The sequence below is a fragment of the Neolamprologus brichardi genome, chromosome 3 (genome assembly GCF_056152115.1).
Source record: "Neolamprologus brichardi isolate AB-2024 chromosome 3, ASM5615211v1, whole genome shotgun sequence".
NCBI classification, from domain to species: domain Eukaryota; kingdom Metazoa; phylum Chordata; class Actinopteri; order Cichliformes; family Cichlidae; genus Neolamprologus; species Neolamprologus brichardi.
The window spans coordinates 29,368,033-29,392,144 of record NC_142106.1 but is presented as its reverse complement, the minus strand read 5'-3'; the positions used below and the strand labels follow the sequence as shown (position 1 = coordinate 29,392,144).

Sequence of the window (24,112 nt, the reverse complement as noted above, 5' to 3'; positions counted from 1 at the left end):
TCCGTTTATGACCACTGTGTACCCAGGGCTGGACTGGGACAAAAAATCGGCCCGGGCATTTTGACTAGAGACCAGCCCACCAGGTATTATAGGAAAAACCATAAAGCCTTTGAATGAAAACAAACGCTGTTGTGACAGTGATGTACACTGTCTTGTTGATATATGTAGGATTTCTATATGTTGTACATCAGATAAAAACTTTGGTTGTAAGATTCAGATAATTATTTAATAAAAGCTAGATATTTTAAATGAGAATAAGAAAGAAAAGTATTTTATTTGTGCCCCCCTTTCCCTGTTAATGCCCTACCTGGCCCCCTGGCAAAGCTTTGCTAGACCCGCCCTGCACAGTTACCAGCTGTCAGCTACATAAAAAAGGATCCTGGTGTTATTTGTCTCTCAGAAACAGTTCATAACTTTCCTTCAACTCATTCATGTCACCTAAAAGGTAAACCTGTTTCTCCATCACCTGTTCAGCTCTGATGATTCAGTAAGGACATCTCCTGGTTTCATCTTCATGTTTCCCTCTCACCACATATCCAAACCGACATCATGACCAGCAGCTTTTACAGCTGTGGCTCCAGCAAACATCAGCTGATACTAGAAATTAATATTAAATAAATTCTAACAACAGCTGATCAAGCTTAAACGTGCTGCTGTTGTTTAGTGCGGCATCCGCTGGTTTCCTCTTTCTGGCACAAAGTGGGCGATAAACAAGCAAGAGAGAAAACCTGATCAGCTGATCATTGATCAGTTTCACGATTGAATGAGAGACGAAGAGATAGCTGACAGCGTAAAGACAGAGAAAAACTCCAGCTTTGTGTCTTTTTCCATCCTAGCTGAAGTACGGGATAAACTGTGTTCCTTTTCACCTCAATACGAAATGCGTAATATTTTCTCTAAATATGGGACAATTCCGTTTTTTAGGGGATGGTTGGCAACTCTACTAACTAACCTTATGAGTAAAATAAAGTTCACTATCAGTAACATAGCACCCACCCAGCTGTAGAAACTCTGTCATGCTAGCCAGTACGCAGTACAAGTTATTGTAACTGACGGTAAAAACTCAGCACAACGAAAATAAACTCCACCTAAACTTGGTTTATATCTGATCCAGATAGACTGCAGGTCATAACTTCTTACCTGAAGTTCAGTTCACCTGACACTCTGATGGGCGGGTCTCTGCTCCTCCTGCCTCCCCTTTCCCTCATCCACCTGGCCTCTTGTGGCAGCTCCACCATAGCCACCACCAAACAACTGAGTTATTTTTACACATCTGCCAGCATCTGGCCAATCCATCACCTTTCATTGTTTATACTGTTATAAAAAAAAAATCATTGGCCCATAAAAACAAAAAATCACCATCGGCCAGTCCAGCTATGTGTGTACCCATCTTCTGATGACTACTTCCAGGAGGATGACGCACCATATCACGAAACTGTGATCATGTCAAACTAGGTTCTTAAACATCACAATGACTTCACTGAAATCCATCAGACTCCACGTTCACCAGAGCCCAAACCAAGAGCACCTTTGGGATGTGGTGAACAGGAGATTTAAATCATGGATTTATCACTGTTCAATCTGTTTGAGTGTGATACCACCTGCTGAAATTAAAATGAATTGATCAAAATTCATTTTTAATAAAATTAATGAAATAATGTTAATAAAATAATTGGTGTAGCTTGCAATGTCAAGAGCAAAAAACTTAGAGGAGTTGTCTGTGAGGTACTGCAACAGCAGAGGGCACCAATACTTATTGGTGGTGTGTAGTCCGCCAAACCAACGAAGAAGAAGATAAAAGTAGAAGAAGAAAGCGCTGTCGATTGCTGTGTCCCTGTCACTACCCGATCCGTACCGAAAACCCGATCGGTACCCCGCATGCGCGAATGGTGTCTACTTCCGGTCGTAGCGTTTTACGATAGTTATAGGTCAGAGTATCTGTTAAAATGTTAAGAATATTAAGTATATCTTAAAATGTTTGCAATAATGAAGCATTTCAGTACAATGTAGACAAAAACAAAAAATAAAAAGACAGTTACGGATCGGAACTCCCCGATCCTTACTGCGCATGTGCAAAGTCGGACCGTACAAATCGGGTCTACCCGATCCGTACCGCGCATGTGCAGGGGTTTTCTTCTTCTGTTCTTTTAATGGCAGTTTACTCCCCAGTGGACGAGGATACTGCCACCTGCTGACTGAGCGAATGAACCCTATTGTAAACTGAATTGGCGTCATTACAAACGTGTGTTAAATTTGATTTAGTGATAGTCAAGTGTGTTTATGTTTGTCTGTGAGGAGAGGATTGACTGGAATAGTGATGATGATGTCCGCTATCACTGTCAATTGTCAGTAAACACTTAATCTGGCTGATGAATCTTCACGTGACACATTGCTAAGTCAATATTATTAAGTCTGTAATTAGGCGCCATTCTTCTTATTTTACGGCGCTGTTGTTCAATCGGGGAACGCTCTCTGTTGAGGAAAAAAGCATGAATTTGTTTGTATACGGATTCTCCATTGTTTAAATGTCCCGGGCAGTCGAAAAGGAGGCAGAGCTGTTGAGAAATGCTAGGAGCTAACTGGGCGCTAACCGTATCATTCAAATATATTGAATGTCGCAAAGAGAGGAAGTGACGTAAGATTTGCGCATGCGGGGTACCGATCGGGTTTCCGGTACGGATCGGGTAGTGACAGTCCCAATTCGGGGTATGCACGCTTGAAGTACGCATTTTAAGTGCGGTTACGTCACCGCCACGCGACGACGGCTGTCCCAATTCGAAGTGTACTTGAAATGCATACTCCAAATGCGCCGTCGATTTCCCCAAATATCAAGCGTGGTCCGGTGCACGCTTCGTGGTCCCATATATCCCACAATTCATAGCGCGGCAGTGGGTGTGGATAATTTTGCAGCAAGAAGGGAGCGGCTGAAGAGTGAACTGTCAAAAGTAAGTACTGAATATGACCTCACTTATTCATGTGCGAATGTTTAATAACGAAGAACATTAAAACATTGCTGTTGGCCACATGCCGGCAAAGTTGTGTGACATTAGTGATGTTTGTACTTTCAGCGTTAACTTGGTTTTAAAGCCTCTACTTATAAATATATATATAGTCGACCTTAATCTTACAGAGAATCTGATGATTTTATGGATAATTAAAGTCAGTCATAGATAGATAGATAGATAATAATCTGACAATACTATAATATTGGCCATATTATATTTACATTACCATAGTGAGATGACTTTAGTCTCATGAACAACATTAACTAATTATTATTTACTAGCTAGTCTTAAATGACTGTTCAGTACAGAAATGAAGCCCTTGAATCATGTTTTACAGTCCTGTGGTCTCAGCCTCAGATACTCAACTAATCAAAGTGATGTCATGACAAAAATGAATGACCAACAAAACATTTTTCTCCTTCATTTATGTCAAACAAAGCTGTATGTAACGTGTCTCGCGGTTAGTATCATGGTTGCTAGGCAACCTGAACAGCGCGACGAAGCATATACCGTCCCATTTCACAAGCCTCTCACTTCCGCACTTCTCCTACTTATAGTACGCACCGTACGTAGTACGCCTAGTGCGCGTACTTCAAGCGTGCAGACCCTGAAATGGGACACAGCTTGTCACTACCCGATCCGTACCGGAAACCCGATCGGTACCCCGCATGCGCGAAAGGTGTCTACTTCCGGTCGTAGCATTTTACGATAGTTATAGGTCAGAGTATCGGTTAAGATGTTAAGAATAATAAGTATATCTTAAAATGTTTGCAATAATGAAGCATTTCAGTACAATGTAGACAAAAACGAAAAATAAAAAGATAGTTATGGATCGAGACTCCCCGATCCTTACTGCGCATGTGCAAAGTCGGACCGTACAAATCGGGTCTACCCGATCCGTACCGCGCATGTGCAGCGGTTTTCTTCTTCTTCTGTTCGTTTAATGGCAGTTTACTCCCCAGTATAAGAGGATACTGCCACCTGCTGACCGAGCGAATGAACCCCATTGTAAAATGAATTGGCGTCATTACAAACGTGTGTTAAATTTGATTTAGTGATAGTCGAGTGTGTTTATGCTTGTCTGTGAGGAGAGGATTGACTGGAATAGTGATGATGATGTCCGCTATCACTGTCAATTGTCAGTAAACACTTAATCTGGCTGATGAATCTTCACGTGACACATTACAGACTTAATAATATTGATTTAGCAATTAGGCACCATTCTTCTTATTTTACGGCGCTGTTGTTCAATTGGGGAAGGCTCTCTGTTGAGGAGAAAAGCATGAATTTGTTTGTATACGGATTATCCATTTTTTAAATGTCCCGGGCAGTCGAAAAGGAGGCAGAGCTGTTGAGAAATGCTAGGAGCTAACTGGGCGCTAACCGTATCATTCAAATATATTGAATGTCGCAATGTTGGCAAAGAGAGGAAGTGACGTAAGATTTGCGCATGCGGGGTACCGATCGGGTTTCCGGTACGGATCGGGTAGTGACAAGCGCCACTTCTTCTACTTTTGAGTTTTTACGTGCTTCGGAGTTTGTACGTGTTTTTACGTGTTTTGGAGTTTGTACGTGCTTCAGGGTTTGTACGTGCTTCAGAGTTTGTACGTGATTTGAAGTTTGTATGTGCTTTGTCTCTAGGGGCCACCGTAAATATACTTTTATTTATTTCCTTTTACAAATTTAAAGTGAAACAACACAAAACACTGCAAACCACAACACAATTAAATATAAATTAAAATATGAAAACAAAAATAACATGCATATTCTCTGTCATATGGGCCTGCATGAATAAACTTTCTGAATCCTTTATCATCTGCAACTGAAAATAGTTGTGGATGATTACTATACCTTTCTAATGTGACGTTGTTGTCCCTGGCTCTCTTTCTCTCTCCCTCCGGCTCTGTTCCTGTGCTACTGAGTGTAACTACCGCCCCTCCCCCCTCTGCCCAGCGTAAAGCACAAGGCTCGCGTGCTGAGTGAAGCAGAAAAAAAGTGCAAGAGAGAGGCTGAGAGAAAGAAAAAAAAAACCCACGTGACGGCTCGCGATATGGAACCAGCTCGCGTCGTTCACGTCAAAGAGCTGGCTCTAAGAGCCATTTCGTTCGCGAACGACCCATCACTAGTCAGCCGGCTAAGATATTTGAAGTTTACACAGCTACATTCTCACCTGAAAATATGTTAAAAGTTTTTTTGCGACCCAGAAAGAGAAATAAGAGTAAAATTAAAACGAAGTAGCTGCCGCCATTGTTGGAAACTGGAATTGGCTGGGCTGCGCTATGAATTCTGCAATATGGTTTTTCAATTTTGTTGCCCGGGTGGAAAATCGGGAGAAATTCAGGAGAATGGTGACTCCGGGAGATTTTCAGGAGGGGCACTGAAATTCGGGATTCTCCTGGAAAAATCGGGAGGGTTGGCATGTATGGTTGTGGCAACATCACTAACCTTGTCAAACACCTCCGGGTAAATCATATCACAGAATATGACGAGCGTATGTTGAGGCGAACTGAAGAGAAGGACAGGGACAGGTGCTGCTAGGGCGAGACAGACGTCTCTCACGGAGTCCTTTAGTGCTGCAGGCAGACAAGGTGTTCAAATAGAGCACAACTTCAGTTTTTTTTATTTCTATATGATTAACTCTGCATTATTAAGTGATAAGAACAAGTAATCTGATTTCCTGTAATCATTATGACGCTATAATTTGAGATACAATAAATAAAATAAGTTTTTGTACAAAGTATCGGTATTGGATCAGTATCGTCGATACCACCCTGGACATTACTTGGTATTGGAACGGAAAGGAAATCAGTGGTATCGCACATCACTAGTGCGGAGTGAAGCGGTGCGAGAGAGAGGGTGAGAGAAAGAAAAAAACAAACCATGGCTCGCGTTAAGGAGCCGGCTTGCGTCGTTCACGTCAAAGAGCCAGCTCTAAGAGCCATTTCGTTCGCGACCGACCCATCACTAGTTTTCACACCTTGGCTCATGTGATTAGGTAGAGGATCATCAGGGGGTCCTTTGTCCCTCTTTGGGGGGATACTCCCACTGGGTTTAAATCTGGGACTCGCCGCCATTTGACTGTTAGAACTGAAGAAGCTTCTCGGTGTCACGCTGGACAGAGGCCAGCAACTTGAACAGAACCCAAGCGCAGACACACAGAGCGGAGGCAAGAGGGCCAATTTATTGGTGAATATATAATATGGGTGAAAACACAATAACGTGGCAAACTGCGGTGTGGAAACGTAGCCGTGGAACTATTAGCGTGGCATGAACGTGAGGACAACTGGATCTAGGCAGGTAAGTATTGGTCACACTGGGGAGAGAGGAGAGCGGAGTTAGAGCTGGGTTGAAGTGGATTACCAGAGAAGGTAATTATGAGAGTCTCTTCACCTTACTTGCAGGAGGTGGAGGTGTGGTATCGAGGGGGAGGTGAAACGGCTGACCTGGGGTTCGTTGGATCCAAAGTGGTGAGTGAGCAGGAGGGCAGGCAGGTGAGGTTTGGAGATATTTCCCAGTGAGGTGGAAAGGAGCTGAGATCCAAGCGGTGAGACGCAGTCGACACTGGAGAATAGGTCCTGAAGCACAAGAAACAGCGTGAGTCAAACAACTTGAGATTAGCAACATGAACGTGGGAGCCGGTTACCAACATCAGGTAGTTGACGAACTGGCAGGGAGGAGATGACAGCGCAGAGCTTAAATCCCTCTTTGGCCTGATTCCCCCAATTAGCTCCAGATGCTTGAAGCTGAGGAAGTCCTGCTCACGGGCGGAGCCAAGGGTGCTCTGGCACTGATGGAAAATCCCAGCTGCTCACCCAGACCATGACACTCGGATGAGAGGTGAAACGTCTTCAAGCAACTTAAAGAAGTCCAGACGCTTTTCTTTCCAAGCTCCTTAATTTTAAGCATTATATTTTTGATCTAACTATTACAGAAACATAAAGACATATTTTGAAATCACCAATACTGTTAATCTAGGGCAGCTGTTGCATAAAGCTTAACAACAGTGGTTCTGTTCTGTTTTTAAAATGTCACACCTGACTTGACTAATTCAGTGAACGGACATAGACGCAAATTCAGTCCAAGCTCAGATTGAGATATAGCTTTTGAGATTGTTTTTGTTAATCTCTGCAGTCCTCAGTGAGGATGTTGAATATTTAGGTTAATGAAAGTACAAAGAACAAATGTGGAATTCACATATATATATAGAAATATTTATAGAAATAAATAAATAAACACAGTTTGTTAAATTATTACGTTAACAGTAACAGCTGTCTTAACAGTAGCTTAACCAATATTGCATGAATTACATCACTTTTAAATCCAGTAAATTGCCTGCTTCTGCACATCTCCGATAAATTACACCAGTAATTTTGTGGCCAACCATTGCAGACAGGTAAGAGAGCGCAGACTGTCATTAGCATCACAGCGCATTCTTTTGTCACACATTAGGTGATCAGTCAAACAGCTCACAGTTCACACAGAGTATAGATGGATATTAAGAAATATCAAACTTCCTTTCTTGAACGGACATTAACAAATAAATTCAATCGTAACTATAGCATCAAATCACATCCGTCGTCTAGTGTCGCTTTACATCGTAAGGTAGAGAGCCCACAATATTAGAGAAAGAATCCCACCAATCAGACAGCCCACTATGAACAAACAATCAGCAACAGTGGGAAGGAAAAACTGCTGCAACCTCTGCTAGAACCAGGAAATCTGTCAAGACTGGTTGGGGGTTAGGGCAACAGATGCAAGTCTTCAGAGCAGTGGCAGTGTGACTTTCTTTGTATATACCTGAACCTGATTTACCTTTTAATTTTCTTACTTTTCAAAATACAGGTGGTAGGTAAAATACAATCCTTGAGATAGTAATAACACAGTATCCTCAGCAAAGATGAATTAAACAAGTTTTATTTTAATGGAAGTTTACTTCAAGTCTTCAGATTTTTACTGTTTTTTATTTGATTACTTTAAAGTATATGATTACATTAGAGTAATTAAATGAAGACAGTTTTGATGGAGCTCCTGACCCAGCCCAAGCTCTCTATGAAGACGAGGAAAAACTCCCCTGGGGGGGCCAGATTGACGGGAAGAAACCTCGGGAAAGCCCATTCAAAGAGAGATCCCCTTTCCTGGGATGGCTGGGGGGATTACAGGAATTCCAAAACACTGAAATTTAAAGTGGGGCAATTAAAAAAATTATTTCCTGTCAAACAGAAAAAAAGAAAGGTAATTCATATATCACACATAAATGATAATGTCTGAATTGTGTGTGTTTGTGTGTGTGTGCGATAGTTTTATCTCAGCCAAGTGTGATGCTGTAGGCCCTCCAGCGTCGGCCGCATCTCCGGGACTTTGGTTAAACACGCGTCCAAGAAATCCTGGCAGCCTGGAAAGAAAGGAAAGAGAAAAAACATGAAGATGATAGTTCCAGTGGTCCAAGCCATTAGTCAGTCTTGAAGTGTGACGCTTTCTTACTTTTGGACAGATGTCTTTTGAATTTCAGGCGCTTGTTGAGGAAACTCCTGGTGTTAAAGTCCCCCGCATGAAGCGCTTCGTACAGAACCACTCCCATTTGCCACACCGTGGTGGGTCCACACCTGTAGCAACTGCGCTTGTACCACTCGGGAGGGGAGTAAATGTCTGTACCTAATAAACAGACACAATTGCAATTTCTTCTAAAACAAAAGGCGAAAATTGTGACATCTGTGAAGAGCAAGAGCAGAATATGTTACCATAGAAGACGCGGTACTGCGACCGCTCCTTAACAAAGCAGCTCAGTCCAAAGTCGATGATACGAACACGCGGTACATCTGAGCCGGTCTCAATGAGAATGTTCTCACTCTTGATGTCCCGGTGAAAGATGTGTTTCTCCTCCAGGTGCTTCGCAGCATCAACCAGCTGCTTCAAAATGACCTGGAAATAGAGCAGGGCGATATGACCAAAAATATTTATCACGATATACATTTGAAAAGTTGCGATAACGATATAACTGACGATATAATTGACACTAGACAAAATACTTTACAACTCCACAACTTTATTAGTGCAAAAAACCCCATCAACGTATTTTCACTTAAACAAGCAGCTGTTTTTTATGTCCATTAAAGTTATATAAAAATGTAACAGTGCAAATTCCTTGCTGACAGTTTAACCAAAAGGCATTTCCAGCGGAAATCCTCAGCATAACCATGTATAATATCCACAAAACTTAAAAAGAGGTTATACACACACAATAATATAGTAATATAGTAATATAATGTTGAGGCGCAGTACGTATCACTCCGCGAGGCGCCTGCCTACGATAGCCGTAATGCTCCGACAATCCATCGAGCGGTGCGGCTTCGTAGCTTAGCAAAGTCGCCGTGTACATAAAATAGTTTCGAGGTCAGTAAACACAACCAGAATTCATACATAAGGCACACGGGATTATAAGGGGCACTGTCGAGAAAAATCAAAGGATTGATTTTAAGTGTGCAGTATTTTCCAAACAACACGGTAATAACGACGGCCCGCTAGCATGCGCTACCAAAAATTGTGCTTTGTTGTGTATCTGACGGACGAAAGCTAAACCAGTTCCACACCACTGAAGTTGCAGCATTTTTACAAACCAGTTCTGGTTCATCCGTTTCATTCAACGATCCGCTCTCGCTCTTCTCATTCTGCGTCGCCGCCATGTGCGTATGTAAACATAGGCACTGCGCATGCGCATTTTACCCATATTCTATCGCGATATTTCATTTTCCTATCGTTGCCCAAAATTACACCGGTATTACTGTGAACGGTATGATATAGCCCAGCCCTACTTGGAAATGATGAAAAAGACAATAATCAATCAATGGGTTAATGTTTCTCTAATACTCTGTGCTTTGATTGAATGATGTACAGTCTAAGGCTCTTCTAAGGCAAGTCAACTTGCCTTGGCCTTGTCCTCTGGCAAAAATCCTCCGTTTTCTTTTATGTATTTGTCCAGGTCCACAGCGGGGACAGGTCTCTCCATCACCAGGATCAGCTCTCTGCCAAAGTCAAACCACTCCAACAGAGACACTGGGGCTGATGTTACCACTGATCCATCTGCTTCAGCTGCAAGCTTCAGCATGATGGCAACTTCCGCTGACAGATGCTTCCCGTTATCATCCTGAAATATTTCAACAAAGTGGAGGCACAGACATTCCACAGGTGAACGCTGCATGCAATCCACTAATGTAAAAACAATTCAAGTCTTGCACATTTACCGTCACTTTGCAGTACACTTTCTCCTTTGGGATGTGTTTGATGGCCACCTAAAAGACACAGGGCATTGATGAGCATTTCCTCAGTATGACATAATTAAAGGTGTAAAACAGCACACGTCTCAGCTTACGATATTATCCCTTATCTGCATTACTGCCTGTCTTACTACCACCATCTGAACACTTACTGGTAAATGATCCTTTATGCGGTAGCCAGCAAACACTGCTCCGCATCCACCTTCTCCAAGCCGCTGCTCCTCCACGTATCTCGCTCGGAAGTCACCTAAACAGACAAACACAAATTGGGTTTTACTACAGCTGTCACACAAATTACTCTCGGCTGTACCCTAAATGTTCATTTTGCTCTTCACCTGAATATAAAAGCCAAGCTGCTTGCTACTTACGTTTCTGTTCAGCCACTGACTTTTTGGCAACAGTTTTGCTTTTGTCCTGGTCCACGTTCTTTTTCTTAGGTGGGTCCCTGCTGTCTCCCGCAGCTTTCCTTTTGCCAGCCTTTTTGTTTTTACTGCAGCTCTCTGAAATCTCTATGCTGCAGTCTGCAGATGTGGAAAACACCAAAAGCACATCAGCTTAATAGACACAAATATCTCCCAAACACTAATATCTTAAAACTAGCAACCAGATGTACACTTAATCTACCCCTCACTCAACTAATTAGCCTACCTTTACCAGTGTCCAACCAGGAAGATGCCTGCCCCTTGTCACCGCTCATATGGTCAAGAAGTTTACACTTTTTTGCTGTATTGGTTGTCCCCGCTTCATCTTGTTGGACCTTTCGCTTGACTCCTCTGACCACATGAGCATCTGAGCTGGTGGAAGGACCAGCCTGCTCAGTGACCCTCCTTCTTTTTATGGGGGTCTTTTTTTCAGGACTGGCTTTTCTCTTAGCCATCCTGCTCTTACAATCTATAAACAACAACACATTAGTGAAAAAGAGCGCTCGACATCAGGACTAGAAGGATTTTGATGCCATTGAATTTTAAATTACTATCACTTACAATATAATAACAAGTTTATCCTTTTGATAAAAAACACACCAACATGAGTCCATACTAGGTCTACTAAGTCTAGATACTGATGACACTTCTTGCTCTGTTTTCACTGCTCAGTCCAAGAATAAACTTGTCACATTGTTTTACCAAAAGACAAAGTGCCCCAGTAACCTTTCTTTGATTAGACATGTTGCACTTACGCTAGTTTCAATCAAAACTAGGATTTAAATCGTCTAAAAATGAACCATTTTATACACAGAGCCTCAACATTGTTAGAAATGTAGATTTTGTTATTTGGGGGATTTGAGCTAGATTTTCTTTCTTTTTTACTTACTTTGATCTCCTGGATCTTTCTTATCTGCCTCAGTCGTAACTTTTCTTGTTTCCTTTTTCATCTTAATTTTTTGAGAACTTTTAAAATAGAAAATGTCGCCTTAATGAGTGAATAGTCCTTCAAATGTCTGGATGCTTGACTTTTCTTACTAAGCTGTAGAAGTCAGTTCTGTAAGTGAGCTTTAAAAGTAAACTCCGGAGACTATGGCAACACAACATTAGAACCTTGCCTTTTAGTGACATCACTGACTGCCAGTAAAAGTGTCCCAAGTAGTTTAAAGAAAAACACTCAAAGCCATAATATTCCATATAATTCAGTAATTTCACATTAAACTTTCTTTCATTATCCTTTCATTATTTGTTTAAAGACTTGATGTGTGGATGCTACTATGAAGACTTCTAGTTCAGCAAACACTAATAAACACTGACTAGTTTATCTGAGATAAAATATAACACTTTTTTATTAAGTCAGTGTTAACTCTATTTTTTTCTGTTAGGATCATTCAATAGTACAAAGCGAGGCTAGGTCCACGCGGCAGGAAGTGATCATCAATTTCTATCACTTTGTCAAAAGCGGAGCGTAGGGTGTCACCAGTGGAAAATCTTCTGTGGGGCGAATCATCGGAATCGGCGTCGGACAACCCTGTATCACCGCTGAGCGTCACGCAGACACTACACACTACTTAATATTGTGATCAGAACCCCACATACTGCACCAGAAGTTTATTAAATCCCTGCCAACGTGTTCCTAAAATTAGAAGACGCCACAGACACAAACTGACTGCAGCCTTTATTCCATGTGTTTTGTCTGTGAATGCCCCCATGTACACATTTAACCTCCACCCACTGCAACACCAATAATGTCCCGGGGCAAAGCGGGGTTTGGTGAACCAGGAGCTGCGTGCAGCCTGTGTCCACCAAAGCCTGGTGTATACCCCCTTGACACCTTATTAGAATGCTGTACCTGCAGGCTCGGCTCCTTCTGCCCTGGCAACCAGATGATTCTCAGCCAGGGTGGCTTGCTGGTCGACGGCAAGGACCTCTGGGTGGGCCACTTTGTCCAGAAAACCAATGATTGTAGAAAACATGGATGATCTAACAGTTCTCCAAAAGTACATATAGTACTTACCTAAAAAGCAGTTAATGTCATGTTGCATTTATTTATTGTTATTACATTGTCTTACAGCAGCTAATTAAAAACCATCATTTTAACTACATGTTTTGTTTTTTTGTTCTTTGTTGTTTTTGGGGTTTTTTTGCAGTTGTCCTGTAGGTGATGGTGTAGCACAGAGACTGAACTAGTGGCTAGCTAACATAAGAAGCATGTACTTGAAACTTGCATCTCACCTTTGCAGCGTTCACTTTGAAGAGAATGTCTTTACTAGGGGTGCAACGATACACAAAATTCACGGTTCGGTTCGGTTCGATACTTTGGTGTCACAGTTCGATATTTTTTCGATACAAAAAAAAATGTTCATGCCTTTTTAATTTGTCATTTATTAAATTTTCACGGCACATTCTGCACCACATCTCTGTGCGTTCATCATTTGTTTGAAGCCAGCTCACCTCCTGCAACCACTTTTCCGAGAATACGCGCTTCTTTTGTGGTTCGGACTCCTGACATTTCTTTGGAGGTGGAGGAACATCACAGTAATTTCTTAAAGGAGCTTCTTCGACATCTTTAAGAGTTCTAAACAAATGTCTGTCCTCCTCCTGAAAATCTTATGTGCGCAAACACGAGTTGCAACTTCTTATCTTGCGCGCGTTTTTTATCTTGACAGCAAATGCGCACCTGCGGACCACTTATGTGCAGCCCTGGTTATTTAGCTCGTCATATTGCAGCCACAGAAATTCTTTTGTCCATGAAACCATAAAGCTGCACTTTCTTTTTGCCTTATAGTCTGATTTGTCATAACTTTTCCGTTTTGTGGTAAGCTTTTCTTTGGCTGTCACGTCTTCACCCTGACCTGTCTTATTAGGCTCAGCAGAACTAAAATATATATCCTGCTGCTTTTACACACGCACTCACATAACGCTCAGCGATTCTCTGCGCGATCAACCTCTCACATGTTTAAGCTTGCTGCGGGAGATTTCAGTTGTCATGTTTGCATAGTAAGCTAACGATTGATAAGATGATGTCAGAGGAATTGGTGCGCAAATTATCACTCACCAATCAGTGCTGTCGCTCTCTATACACAGTTCGCGATTGCAAAGTGAAAGCAAAAAACAAGCGCAAATTCAAACGCGATTTCAATATGTCATATATTGACAGTGGCTCACCGATGCCAATGACATAATTACCCAGCTACATTTCCGAAAGAATGCAAAAGCATTGACATATATTTTTCCTTCCTACGATAGGCCGACGGGCAGGGCAGAGATAGATTTTGGTAGCCCGACTGGAAAAGTCGCTAGGTTACCCCGGGACAACACGGCAAATCTCCGTTAACGAGCTACCGCGGATCGCCCCGTGCGTGGGGCTGGACAGCCAACACGTTAACGAGCTAACTAAAATGTGTCCCAAATATCTGTATCCCATCAGAGGCTAATTTCTTAAAGGAGAAGTAGTAGCTGCTCCACCATGGGACCAGTAGGACCTCCAGCACACAATGAACACTTAATTAACATTAACACATTTATTAAAACACAATTTTAAACAATAACCCTTTTCTTTTAGTGTGTTTCAGTTTGTTCCTACCGCTCCATTGGAACGGTATACTTATTGGTCTCTCCAATGTAGAGGTCTGGTCATTCCTCGCTGCACTGTACAGCATACACCACATTGTTAAGTTTGTGTTTTGGAGTTGTCTTTCGGGTGAACCATTGACTGTAGAAAACATGGACAACGCGACAGGTCCCCAAAAATGAAGCCAAAACGTCTCTATCGCCCCCTTGTGTCTGGCTGCAGTATAGGTCATAAACCCCGCCTCCTCCATGTTAGCGGATGGGACTGGGGTCGGACTAAAATAAATTAATTCTCCTTAGATAATTTTTTTCCAAAGATTCTTTCTTTTGTTTTCAATAGTTCTCATCACGCTGATTGATGTTCAAGGGGTCTCCCTTCCCATAAGTTTGATTCTAATTCCTACCGCGGTGATGTTAAATTGGGGTGAAACGTCATCATAAGAGCTTTGACTGACAGCTGCAGTGACGGAGAAGCTTGCGTATCTCTGTTCGCGAATAGCAGATACAGCGTAGGCTCTGAGAGGAGGACCAGCGTTTACGCTACGAAAACACGACCGAGTGTTTTAACCTGACAGCCTGAGGTGTTCTTCAGTAAACTGGACTACCCGACAGAAGGACCCGAGGCCCCGCTGCACTTTTTCGGTAAGTTAAATGTGTTTGTAAGCTTATCCGTAACTACCGTCCATAGCTAGCTCCTGAGACCTAGCTAGCTAAAATGAGCACTCGGCTGTCAGGGTTCGTTTAGCTAATCTGTGCAGGTGAATGAATTTACTAAAGAAATCAAGAGAAACGCCCCGGGCTGCTCAGTCAGTAATTACTGTTACTGTACTTTTATTACAAGTATTATACTGTAAAAGCAACAGGCTGCACCCTGCTTCAGCTCCTGTGCAGAGCTGAATATTAAATATGTGCAAACAACAGTATGTTTTCAGTCTCTTGCCACATCTGTAAAGACAGAAACAATTTTTTTAAAAGCTTGTACTTCAGTAACTCCTCATTAATCAGGAACTATGGATTAAAGTACTGTAGTGTACTGTAATACTGAAAAAATGTAAGAGAAGAACTTCAGATCCTGAGTGTGTGAGGACAGAAGAATCAGCTTTATTTCAATATTGAGGGATAAAATTTATTTAAAATTTATTTACTTATATCTGAGTTTGATGGTTCTGTTGTCTTTGTGATTACAGGAGCTGCCCTCAGATTCAGACCTCAGCCCCATCGAGTGACAGCAGACAGATCATCCAACATGTTCATATGTTAACTGTAAAATGAACTGATAAAAACAGTACAAAGGTTAAAGTACCACACGTACTGTAGTGAAAGCTGCAGTTGTTTTATTGATAAAGTTAAAGACAAAAAAACAAAAGGATTAATCACTCATGTAACTGTGTCACTATATATCAGCATTAACAGGACCTCAATTTGGTGTTTCAGAGAGCTGCTGATCTCAGACCTGCACAGCTTCCGTTTTAAACACTTGATGTACTCAGCTGCATGATGAGCATATAAGATTTTGTCTAACACAATTAAATAAAACCTGATAAAGGTCAAAGGTCGTCACTTGTATGTTGAACTACAAACTTGTCATCTGGAATTCTTTCACAGTTTTTTGCAGATAGTGTTATTTACCATAAAGTGATTCAGAGTTATTCATACCAGAGTAACCAGAGAGGATCACATATTTTTAAATATATAACTTTCTACAGGACTGAATATAATATCTTTATGTAAAAGTCCGGAGCCTCTGGGGAGTATCAGAGTATTTATAACATTACACAAAACAAAGGTCTCATCACAGTGTTGATGAAATGCTGGGTTTATCCATCTCCTCGGGTGGGCCTACGGAGGAGTGCTGAAGATTTCCCTGTGAGGGAGCTGCTGGTGAAGATCATGAGTCCTGCTTGATCACTGCCATGAGCTTCAGTCTTCCTGGTGTTTCTTAAATGATGCCTCTTACAGTGGGTCAACAGAACTTATGGCACAGGACAGCTGTGATGAAAGAAGTTTCTCCAAACCTCTGGACCCAGGAAACCCAGCTTGGTCCTGATGGTCTCCCTCACTAGTTTATCTCCAGGGTAAATGTAGCTGTTGATATAATATGGACTCTATTATTAAATGAAAAGAACAAATTAGACTACACTACTGAAACCTGCTGCTGTTTTTAAAGTCTCCATGTTACCAGGCTGTAGAGATTTAAACAGTTTTAGATCCATTACACTCACAGTCTTATGTTAAAATCTCAAAGGACAGCATTATATTTTTGATATTAACAGTAACTCTGGGCCTCTGTGGAGTGTGCAGCTGATCTCATCGCTGTCTAAAAACGGATAAAAAAAACATAAGTGTTGAAGACTATTAAGAGTAGCAGGTGTGTAGCATCGCTAACTAGCTAGCAACAAGCCTTCAACACAATGCGTATGCTAGCGGCTAAGCTAACTAACGAATTAACAACAGAGTGATTTTAGAACTATAAGATGATAAGCTGTGTGTCTTTTTTATAACAGTGACATAGTTGTATTTACCTTAATTAAACGAGTCGTCAGTCGCGGTAAACCAGCAAAAAAACTCGAGCAGCCGGGCTACGTAAAAAGTGTAGGGGGGCGTGTTTGCGGTCACGTCCAGCGGGTGTGTGGGCGGGAGCGTTACACAGTCGCTCCACCTCAAGTCACTACTGCGCAGACTCTGGCTCCAAATTTGCAAGATGGCAGCCTCCACAAGCGGGGTATGTCTGTCGCTGTCACTACCCGATCCGTACCGGAAACCCGATCGGTACCCCGCATGCGCAAATCTTACGTCACTTCCTCTCTTTGCCAACATTGCGACATTCAGTATATTTGAATGATACGGTTAGCGCCCAGTTAGCTCCTAGCATTTCTCAACAGCTCTGCCTCCTTTCCGACTGCCCGGGACATTTAAACAATGGATAATCCGTATACAAACAAATTCATGCTTTTCTCCTCAACAGAGAGCGTTCCCCGATTGAACAAAAGCGCCGTAAAATAAGAAGAATGGCGCCTAATTACAGACGTAATAATATTGACTTAGCAATGTGTCACATGAAGATTCAGCAGCCAGATTAAGTGTTTACTGACAATTGACAGTGATAGCGGACATCATCATCACTATTCCAGTCAATCCTCTCCACACAGACAAGCATAAACACACTCGACTATCACTAAATCAAATTTAACACACGTTTGTAATGACGCCAATTCAGTTTACAATAGGGTTCATTCGCTCGGTCAGCAGGTGGCAGTATCCTCGTACACTGGGGAGTAAACTGCCATTAAACGAACAGAAGAAGAAGAAAACCCCTGCACATGCGCGGTACGGATCGGGTAGACCCGATTTGTACGGTCCGACTTTGCACATGCGCAGTAAGGATCGGGGAGTCCCGATCCGTAACTATCTTTTTATTTTTCGTTTTTGTCTACATTGTACTGAAATGCTTCATTATTGCAAATATTTTAAGATATACTTATTATTCTTAACATCTTAACAGATACTCTGACCCGTAACTATCGTAAAACGCTTCGACCGGAAGTAGACACCTTTCGCGCATGCGGGGTACCGATCGGGTTTCCGGTACGGATCGGGTAGTGACAGTCGCTACCCGATCCGTACCGGAAACCCGATCGGTACCCCGCATGCGCAAATCTTACGTCACTTCCTCTCTTTGCCAACATTGCGACATTCAATATATTTGAATGATACGGTTAGCGCCCAGTTAGCTCCTAGCATTTCTCAACAGCTCTGCCTCCTTTTCGACTCCCCGGGACATTTAAACAATGGATAATCCGTATACAAACAAATTCATGCTTTTCTCCTCAACAGAGAGCCTTCCCCAATTGAACAACAGCGCCGTAAAATAAGAAGAATGGTGCCTAATTGCTAAATCAATATTATTAAGTCTGTAATGTGTCACGTGAAGATTCATCAGCCAGATTAAGTGTTTACTGACAATTGACAGTGATAGCGGACATCATCATCACTATTCCAGTCAATCCTCTCCTCACAGACAAGCATAAACACACTCGACTATCACTAAATCAAATTTAACACACGTTTGTAATGACGCCAATTCATTTTACAATGGGGTTCATTCGCTCGGTCAGCAGGTGGCAGTAACCTCGTACACTGGGGAGTACACTGCCATTAAACGAACAGAAGAAGAAGAAAACATCTGCACATGCGCGGTACGGATCGGGTAGACCCGATTTGTACGGTCCGACTTTGCACATGCGCAGTAAGGATCGGGGAGTCCCGATCCGTAACTATCTTTTTATTTTTCGTTTTTGTCTACATTGTACTGAAATGCTTCATTATTGCAAACATTTTAAGATATACTTATTATTCTTAACATCTTAACCGATACTCTGACCCATAACTATCGTAAAACGCTACGACCGGAAGTAGACACCTTTCGCGCATGCGGGGTACCGATCGGGTTTCCGGTACGGATCGGGTAGCGACAGGGTATTTTGGCTTCATTTTTGCACAATGGTAGGAGGCGGGGTCGCGTCGTCCATGTTTTCTACAGTCAATGGTCTAGACTGAATCGGCTCAGCAAGGGAGGCCAGCAGCACCCTGCACTGAACCAACAACCTTCAATTTCATTGTAATTATATCATTAGACGTGAAACGTATATCAACTGTAACCATAGTTCGCTTGGTCAGTTTTCTTGTTGCATTGAAAGCATTCCTCTGTCACAGGTTTCGCCTTCAGTCCTGTTTAGTTAGATAAAACTGTAGTTAAAGGAACCTTGTTTTGCATGCTGGAGATAATTTGGGCTCACATTGCACTGGTGGCTTCTGCCTTAGTCGTACACATCATTTCTGTAGATACTGTTTAATGACACAATCTGTTTTTCAGGGTGGTGATCCAAATCAGTGTGGAGCAGAATGCACCATAGAGACGCACAACTCTCCTGTTGAACACCTCAAGACTGAAGGTACACCAGATATAGGAGGAATAAAATTTGAGTCAGTTTTCAACTGTTTAAAATATTTTCACATCTGACAGCCAGGTTTGCCATTTTGATTAGGACACAACATTTTTAGGGCATTTTGTCATATGATGTTGTGCTGTTTCTTAAATGTTTTGTGAAAAAAAAAGAATGGTTCACCCACAGTTAAACAGTTTAAATACTCTGACTTTTCAAATACTCTGACTTTGATACCTCTTCAAAGCCGTGTGAGGTCACTCCTCAAACAAACTCTCAGGACAGTTAATACAAAACTGGAAATTTTTAAGGCTGTTGCCTCTCATAATTGGTGACAGAGTGGAATATGGAACCGATGATTTTTAACCCACTGCATCCAGACTGCAAATGAATTGTGCATGTGCGAAGCCACTGCTGGCATGTGATCCGCAGCAGCAGAAGAAAAGGACCTGTGAGGCTCAGTAACAGAGATTTAATTAGAAAAGTACAGAAATTTTGCGCCAAAAAATATTATTTTTTCTGTATCGATATCTACTGAATCAGTCAGTACTAAAAAGGTATCGTGTTTTGGTACCCAGCCCTACTCGCATTTCAGTTCAATTGCAATTATGTCAACAATACAATTCAGTATCCCAATGCATGACGCTAACTTCATTTCAGTTTGTTTGTTTTCATCAACAAATAAAGGAGGTTACATATAAGCTAGAGCAGGGCGATATGACCAAAAATATTTATCACGATATGCATTTGAAAATTTGTGATAACGATATAACTGACGATATAATTGACAATATAATTGACACTAGACAAAATACTTTACAACTCCACAACTTTATTAGTGCAAAAAAACCCATCAATGTATTTTCACTTAAACAAGCAGCTGTTTTTTATGTGCATTAAAGTTATATAAAAACGTAACAGTGCAAATTCCTTGCTGACAGTTTAACCAAAGGCATTTCCAGTGGAAATTGGCCGACATATCCTCAGCATAACCATGTATAATATCCACAAAACTTAAAAAGAGGTTATACACACGCAGTGTTGGGGAGTAACGGAATACATGTACCGCCGTTACGTATTTAAAATACAAAATATGAGTAACTGTATTCCGTTACAGTTACCGTTTAAAAAGGTGGTATTTAGAATACAGTTACTTTGTTGAAATAAATGGATTACACGGCGGTACTTCCTTGTTTCATATTGTGGCGGGTCAGGACTGTTTGGGTTTTGTTTGACAGCTACGTTCTGTTGTTCCAGGCGGCAGCGTTACGGTTGCCATGGTTACAGGGTGACGCTCTCTCTCTCTCTGTGTTTCCTGGGTGAGAGAGCGCCTTGTTGTTGTTGTGCTAAGCTAATAGGCAGAATGCTAGCGGTATAGCTCTAAAGAATGTAGCATCATAGGCAGTGTAGTCCGTGCACTGTCGAGAAAAATCAAAGGATTGATTTTAAGTGTGCAGTATTTTCCAAACAACACGGTAATAACGACGGCCCGCTAGCATGCTCTACCAAAAATAGTGCTTTGTTGTGTATCTGATGGACGAAAGCCAGACCAGTTCCACACTACTGAAGTTGCAGCATTTTTACAAACCAATTCTGGTTCATCTGTTTCATTCAACGATCCACTTTCGCTCTTCTCATTCTGCTTCACCGCCATGTGCGTATGTAAACATAGGCACTGCGCATGCGCGTTTTACCCATATTCTATCGCGATATTTCATTTTCCTATCGTTGCCCAAAATTACACCGGTATTACCGTGAATGGTATGAAATAGCCCAGCCCTAATATAAGCTACTTTTTTATTGCTCAAAACACTTGTTGGTCTACTGTGACGTAGGTGGTTGAAGAAAACAATTTCCTGTTATTTTTAGGTTGTACAGTCCTGATCAAAAGTTTAAGACCATTTTAAAAAATGGCAAAAAAATCACATTTTGCATGGTTGGATCCTAACAAGGTTCCAAGTAGAGCTTCAACATACAACAAGGAGTAATGGGAGTGTGGCAAAACACTTTTTTGAGCATGCAATTTATTAACCCTTTAAAGCTGGTCGGAGCGGGCACGCTCCGTTTTGCGTAACTATTTTTAAATCACGGTAGAACCGGAACCACGTAAGGTAGCGCAATAATTCTTTTTGCATATGAAACTGGAGGAGTTGTACTTACATCTTATGCCATCAGCTTGTCCTAGGTCACAGTTTCCTTCCACATATAGCTTTGGAAAAACTGCATATAAAGCGCTTGCAGGAAAAGAAACATAATATTCCAGAAACACGCTTTGCCGATCAGATCAGCTGTTCATAACACTTCCTACATTGAAATAGACATCAGCGCGAACTATCGCATGTCCGCCATTACCTGCCCGAAACCGGAAGTGACGCCATTTTCGCGAAAAATGAAGTTTTTTACTTATAGGCCTAATAATTTCCCCCAGGGATCAATAAAGTATTCTGATTCTGATTCTGATAATCCTATACTGGTGTTTTTAAAAGTCATGTTTTGATTCATGCTTTTCTGAATAGTTTCTGGGATGCTTAGAACTCAGATTGCACTGCTTTAAACACTTTATTTAGATGCACATGCTGTTTTCTTTGCAAATTTGCATTATAGGATTTATTTTTGTTTTTTCTGCAGTATATAAAAATTGGTGTATCTCAAAAATAAAACTATGAAGACACTCAAAATAAATTTCCTGTTGTTGTAAGCTATGTTTTGCAACTTTTTTGTATTTAACGTTTTGAGGGATAAACCTCTTAAATTTCTCTAAGTAGAAATAGATGTAAAAAAAACAAACGATTTTCAATTTTTTTGTAGTTTATTGCACTTTTTTTTGCAATTTATGTATTTACTATGTACGTAATGCATACATATTATTACATTTTGGGCTATAACAGTTGTACTGATGTATAGCAACTTGAAATGCTCCCAAAAATGGCACTACAGCATGTAAAAGAAGATAATGTAAGCTCTGGCGGACTCGGTTCTATGGTAGGTCTTAAAGAGTTAAAAAGAAAGCTTTAACTGAAACAGGCTGTTCTACAGCTGATCAAGAGATTTTTGGACCACGCCTCCAAAAAACAGAAATCAAAGTTCCAAACTTGAACTCAGTAATGAATAGGTTCGCTGTTATTGTCGATCACTTCATGAAAGCATTTCCATGAGGTGAGTGGGAACATTTTTCCAAGTGGTGAAGACGGCCACAAGACGGGCGTCTACTGTCTGGAACTGTTGTCCATTCTCAGTTGGATTTAGATCAGGGAAAGACGCAGGATGGTCCAAAAGAGTGATGTTATTCTCCTGGAAGAAGTCCGTTGTCCTACGGGCATTGTGTACTGTAGCGTAAACCCAGTCGTTACCACACAGATGAAGGCCCTCAGTCATGAGGGATGCTCTCTGCAACATCAGCCCTATCATTCTTATTGCCTCATTTGTTGGACCTTAATGTTTTAGATGACATTCTGGCTAAAACAGCTGCCAGTAATTTCGTGTAAATATAAACTTTTGTATAAAAAAACATGTTTTGTATTATACAGCTCTTCTGTGCTTTGTCAATAGGAGACAGTAATCAGGCTTATTAAAATTGTATTTTAACAGGTTTACATTACCGTACTTTCTGGACTATAAGCCGCTACTTTTTTCCTAGGTTTTGAGCCATGAGGCTTATACAAAGGTGCGGCTATTCTGTGGATTTTTCTTCCACCACTAGGGGGACTCTAACCAGAATTAGAATAAAAAACAAGATAGATGAAAAATCAATGCAAAGAAGAATACGCTACTTTTTCTTTAGCAGATAGAACACGCACAACAAATTACCAACTGGTAATTATTTTCAAATCCTCGCCCCTTCATCATGGAAACCACACGAAGAAGTTCGTATGATGCAAGTTAGAGAGCCAACTTCACCGGAGGATAACAGTGACACGGAGAGCGAGACTGATGGAGACAGATGTGATGAAGCGCTTCTGAGCCTGTTCAACTCCGACACTGAAGAAGACGACTTCATGGGTTTCAGCTAAGATGATTAAAGTGACTTGTGGTTTCAAATACAGGAAAAATGGAGGTAAATAAATAGCGGTTATTTTCTCTTGGTTCTGTTCCGTTTTAATTAGCAAAGTTGCTGCTTTGTTAAAAGGCATTGTTCGGAAAGAATCTGTTCAGGTACATACATGTACATTTACAGTACAAGATTGTTCTGTACATGCAGTAAATATCTAATTTTTCATCATAGATATCTGCGGCTTATAGCCGGGTGCGGCTTGTATATCTTTTTTTTTAAAATTTTTTAAAAATAGAGCGGATGCGGCTTATATACAGGTGCGCTCTATTGTCCAGAAAGTACGGTATATTAGTTTTTTTATTTTGATGTAATTATAGTGCAAAAACCAAAGTTCACTGTGAATTTTACATTTCTCAACAAAGTATACCGTTATGTATTCTGCATTATCAGTATATTTTCCACGGTGAAATTCTGGCAACCACAGCTGCCAGTATTTTACCGTAATATTGAACATTTTAATATTTATTTTATACAGTTTCACTGTATTTAACAATGCAAAACTGTAATCAGGTTAATGGAATGTTTGTTGTTTTTACATGAGTTACCATGAACAGGTTTATGATTCTTTATTGAGAATTTTACATTTATCAACATAGTATACCGTTATATATTCTACATTATCACTATATTTTCCACAGTGAAATTCTGGCAACCACAGCTGCCAGTAATTTACTGTAATATTCAACTTTTTAGGTATTATACCATATTATTTTATACCTTTTCACTATATTTAACAAAGTGGGTGTGTGCAGCTAGCTTTTCGCTAGCTGCTATTAGGCGATTAGCTTAGCTTAGCTTTTAGCTACATTTAAGATTTAGATATTGGCAAAAACACAGTTCAGTTTAT

General features: G+C 41.1%; 2 protein-coding genes across 4 annotated transcripts in view; one reads left to right on the top strand and one right to left on the bottom strand.

Moving 5' to 3' along the window:
- LOC102795732 (myeloid-associated differentiation marker homolog) overlaps positions 1-24,112 on the top strand; it is a 29,523-nt gene that overhangs the window by 1,942 nt on the left and 3,469 nt on the right. Inside the window, exons 2-3 of one of the 2 annotated variants that reach the window (XM_087836102.1) lie at positions 9,982-10,187; positions 19,145-19,223. The exons of the other annotated variant lie outside the window; for it this stretch is intronic. The gene's annotated coding sequence lies outside the window, so the exon portion shown is untranslated. The remainder of the gene's footprint in view (positions 1-9,981; positions 10,188-19,144; positions 19,224-24,112) is intronic. 2 annotated transcript variants of the gene reach the window in all.
- Positions 7,904-12,674, bottom strand: LOC148104153 (serine/threonine-protein kinase pim-1-like). Of its 2 annotated transcripts, none has more exons than XM_087836099.1 (9): positions 12,551-12,674; positions 10,925-11,167; positions 10,645-10,797; positions 10,429-10,523; positions 10,244-10,291; positions 9,928-10,146; positions 8,744-8,924; positions 8,487-8,657; positions 7,904-8,397 (listed from the first exon to the last, which is right to left on the bottom strand). In XM_087836099.1, the coding sequence occupies exons 1-9, from the start codon at positions 12,672-12,674 to the stop codon at positions 8,306-8,308; spliced, it is 1,326 nt and encodes a 441-aa protein (XP_087692225.1). In that variant the 3' UTR covers positions 7,904-8,305. The 2 variants fall into 2 exon arrangements, with proteins under 2 accessions (XP_087692225.1, XP_087692220.1); XM_087836094.1 differs by lacking the exon at positions 12,551-12,674 and adding an exon at positions 11,588-11,774.

What these genes read in the sequence shown, in the direction of transcription:
- LOC148104153 (XM_087836099.1), bottom strand. Translation starts at nt 12,674, where the DNA reads ATGTTTTCTACAATCATTGGTTTTCTGGACAAAGTGGCCCACCCAGAG. An exon ending in AGAAGGAGCCGAGCCTGCAG is followed by an intron (nt 11,168 to 12,550) that starts GTACAGCATTCT and finishes TGTTGTTTATAG; the next exon opens with ATTGTAAGAGCAGGATGGCT. An exon ending in AAGTGTACTGCAAAGTGACG is followed by an intron (nt 10,147 to 10,243) that starts GTAAATGTGCAA and finishes GAAATATTTCAG; the next exon opens with GATGATAACGGGAAGCATCT.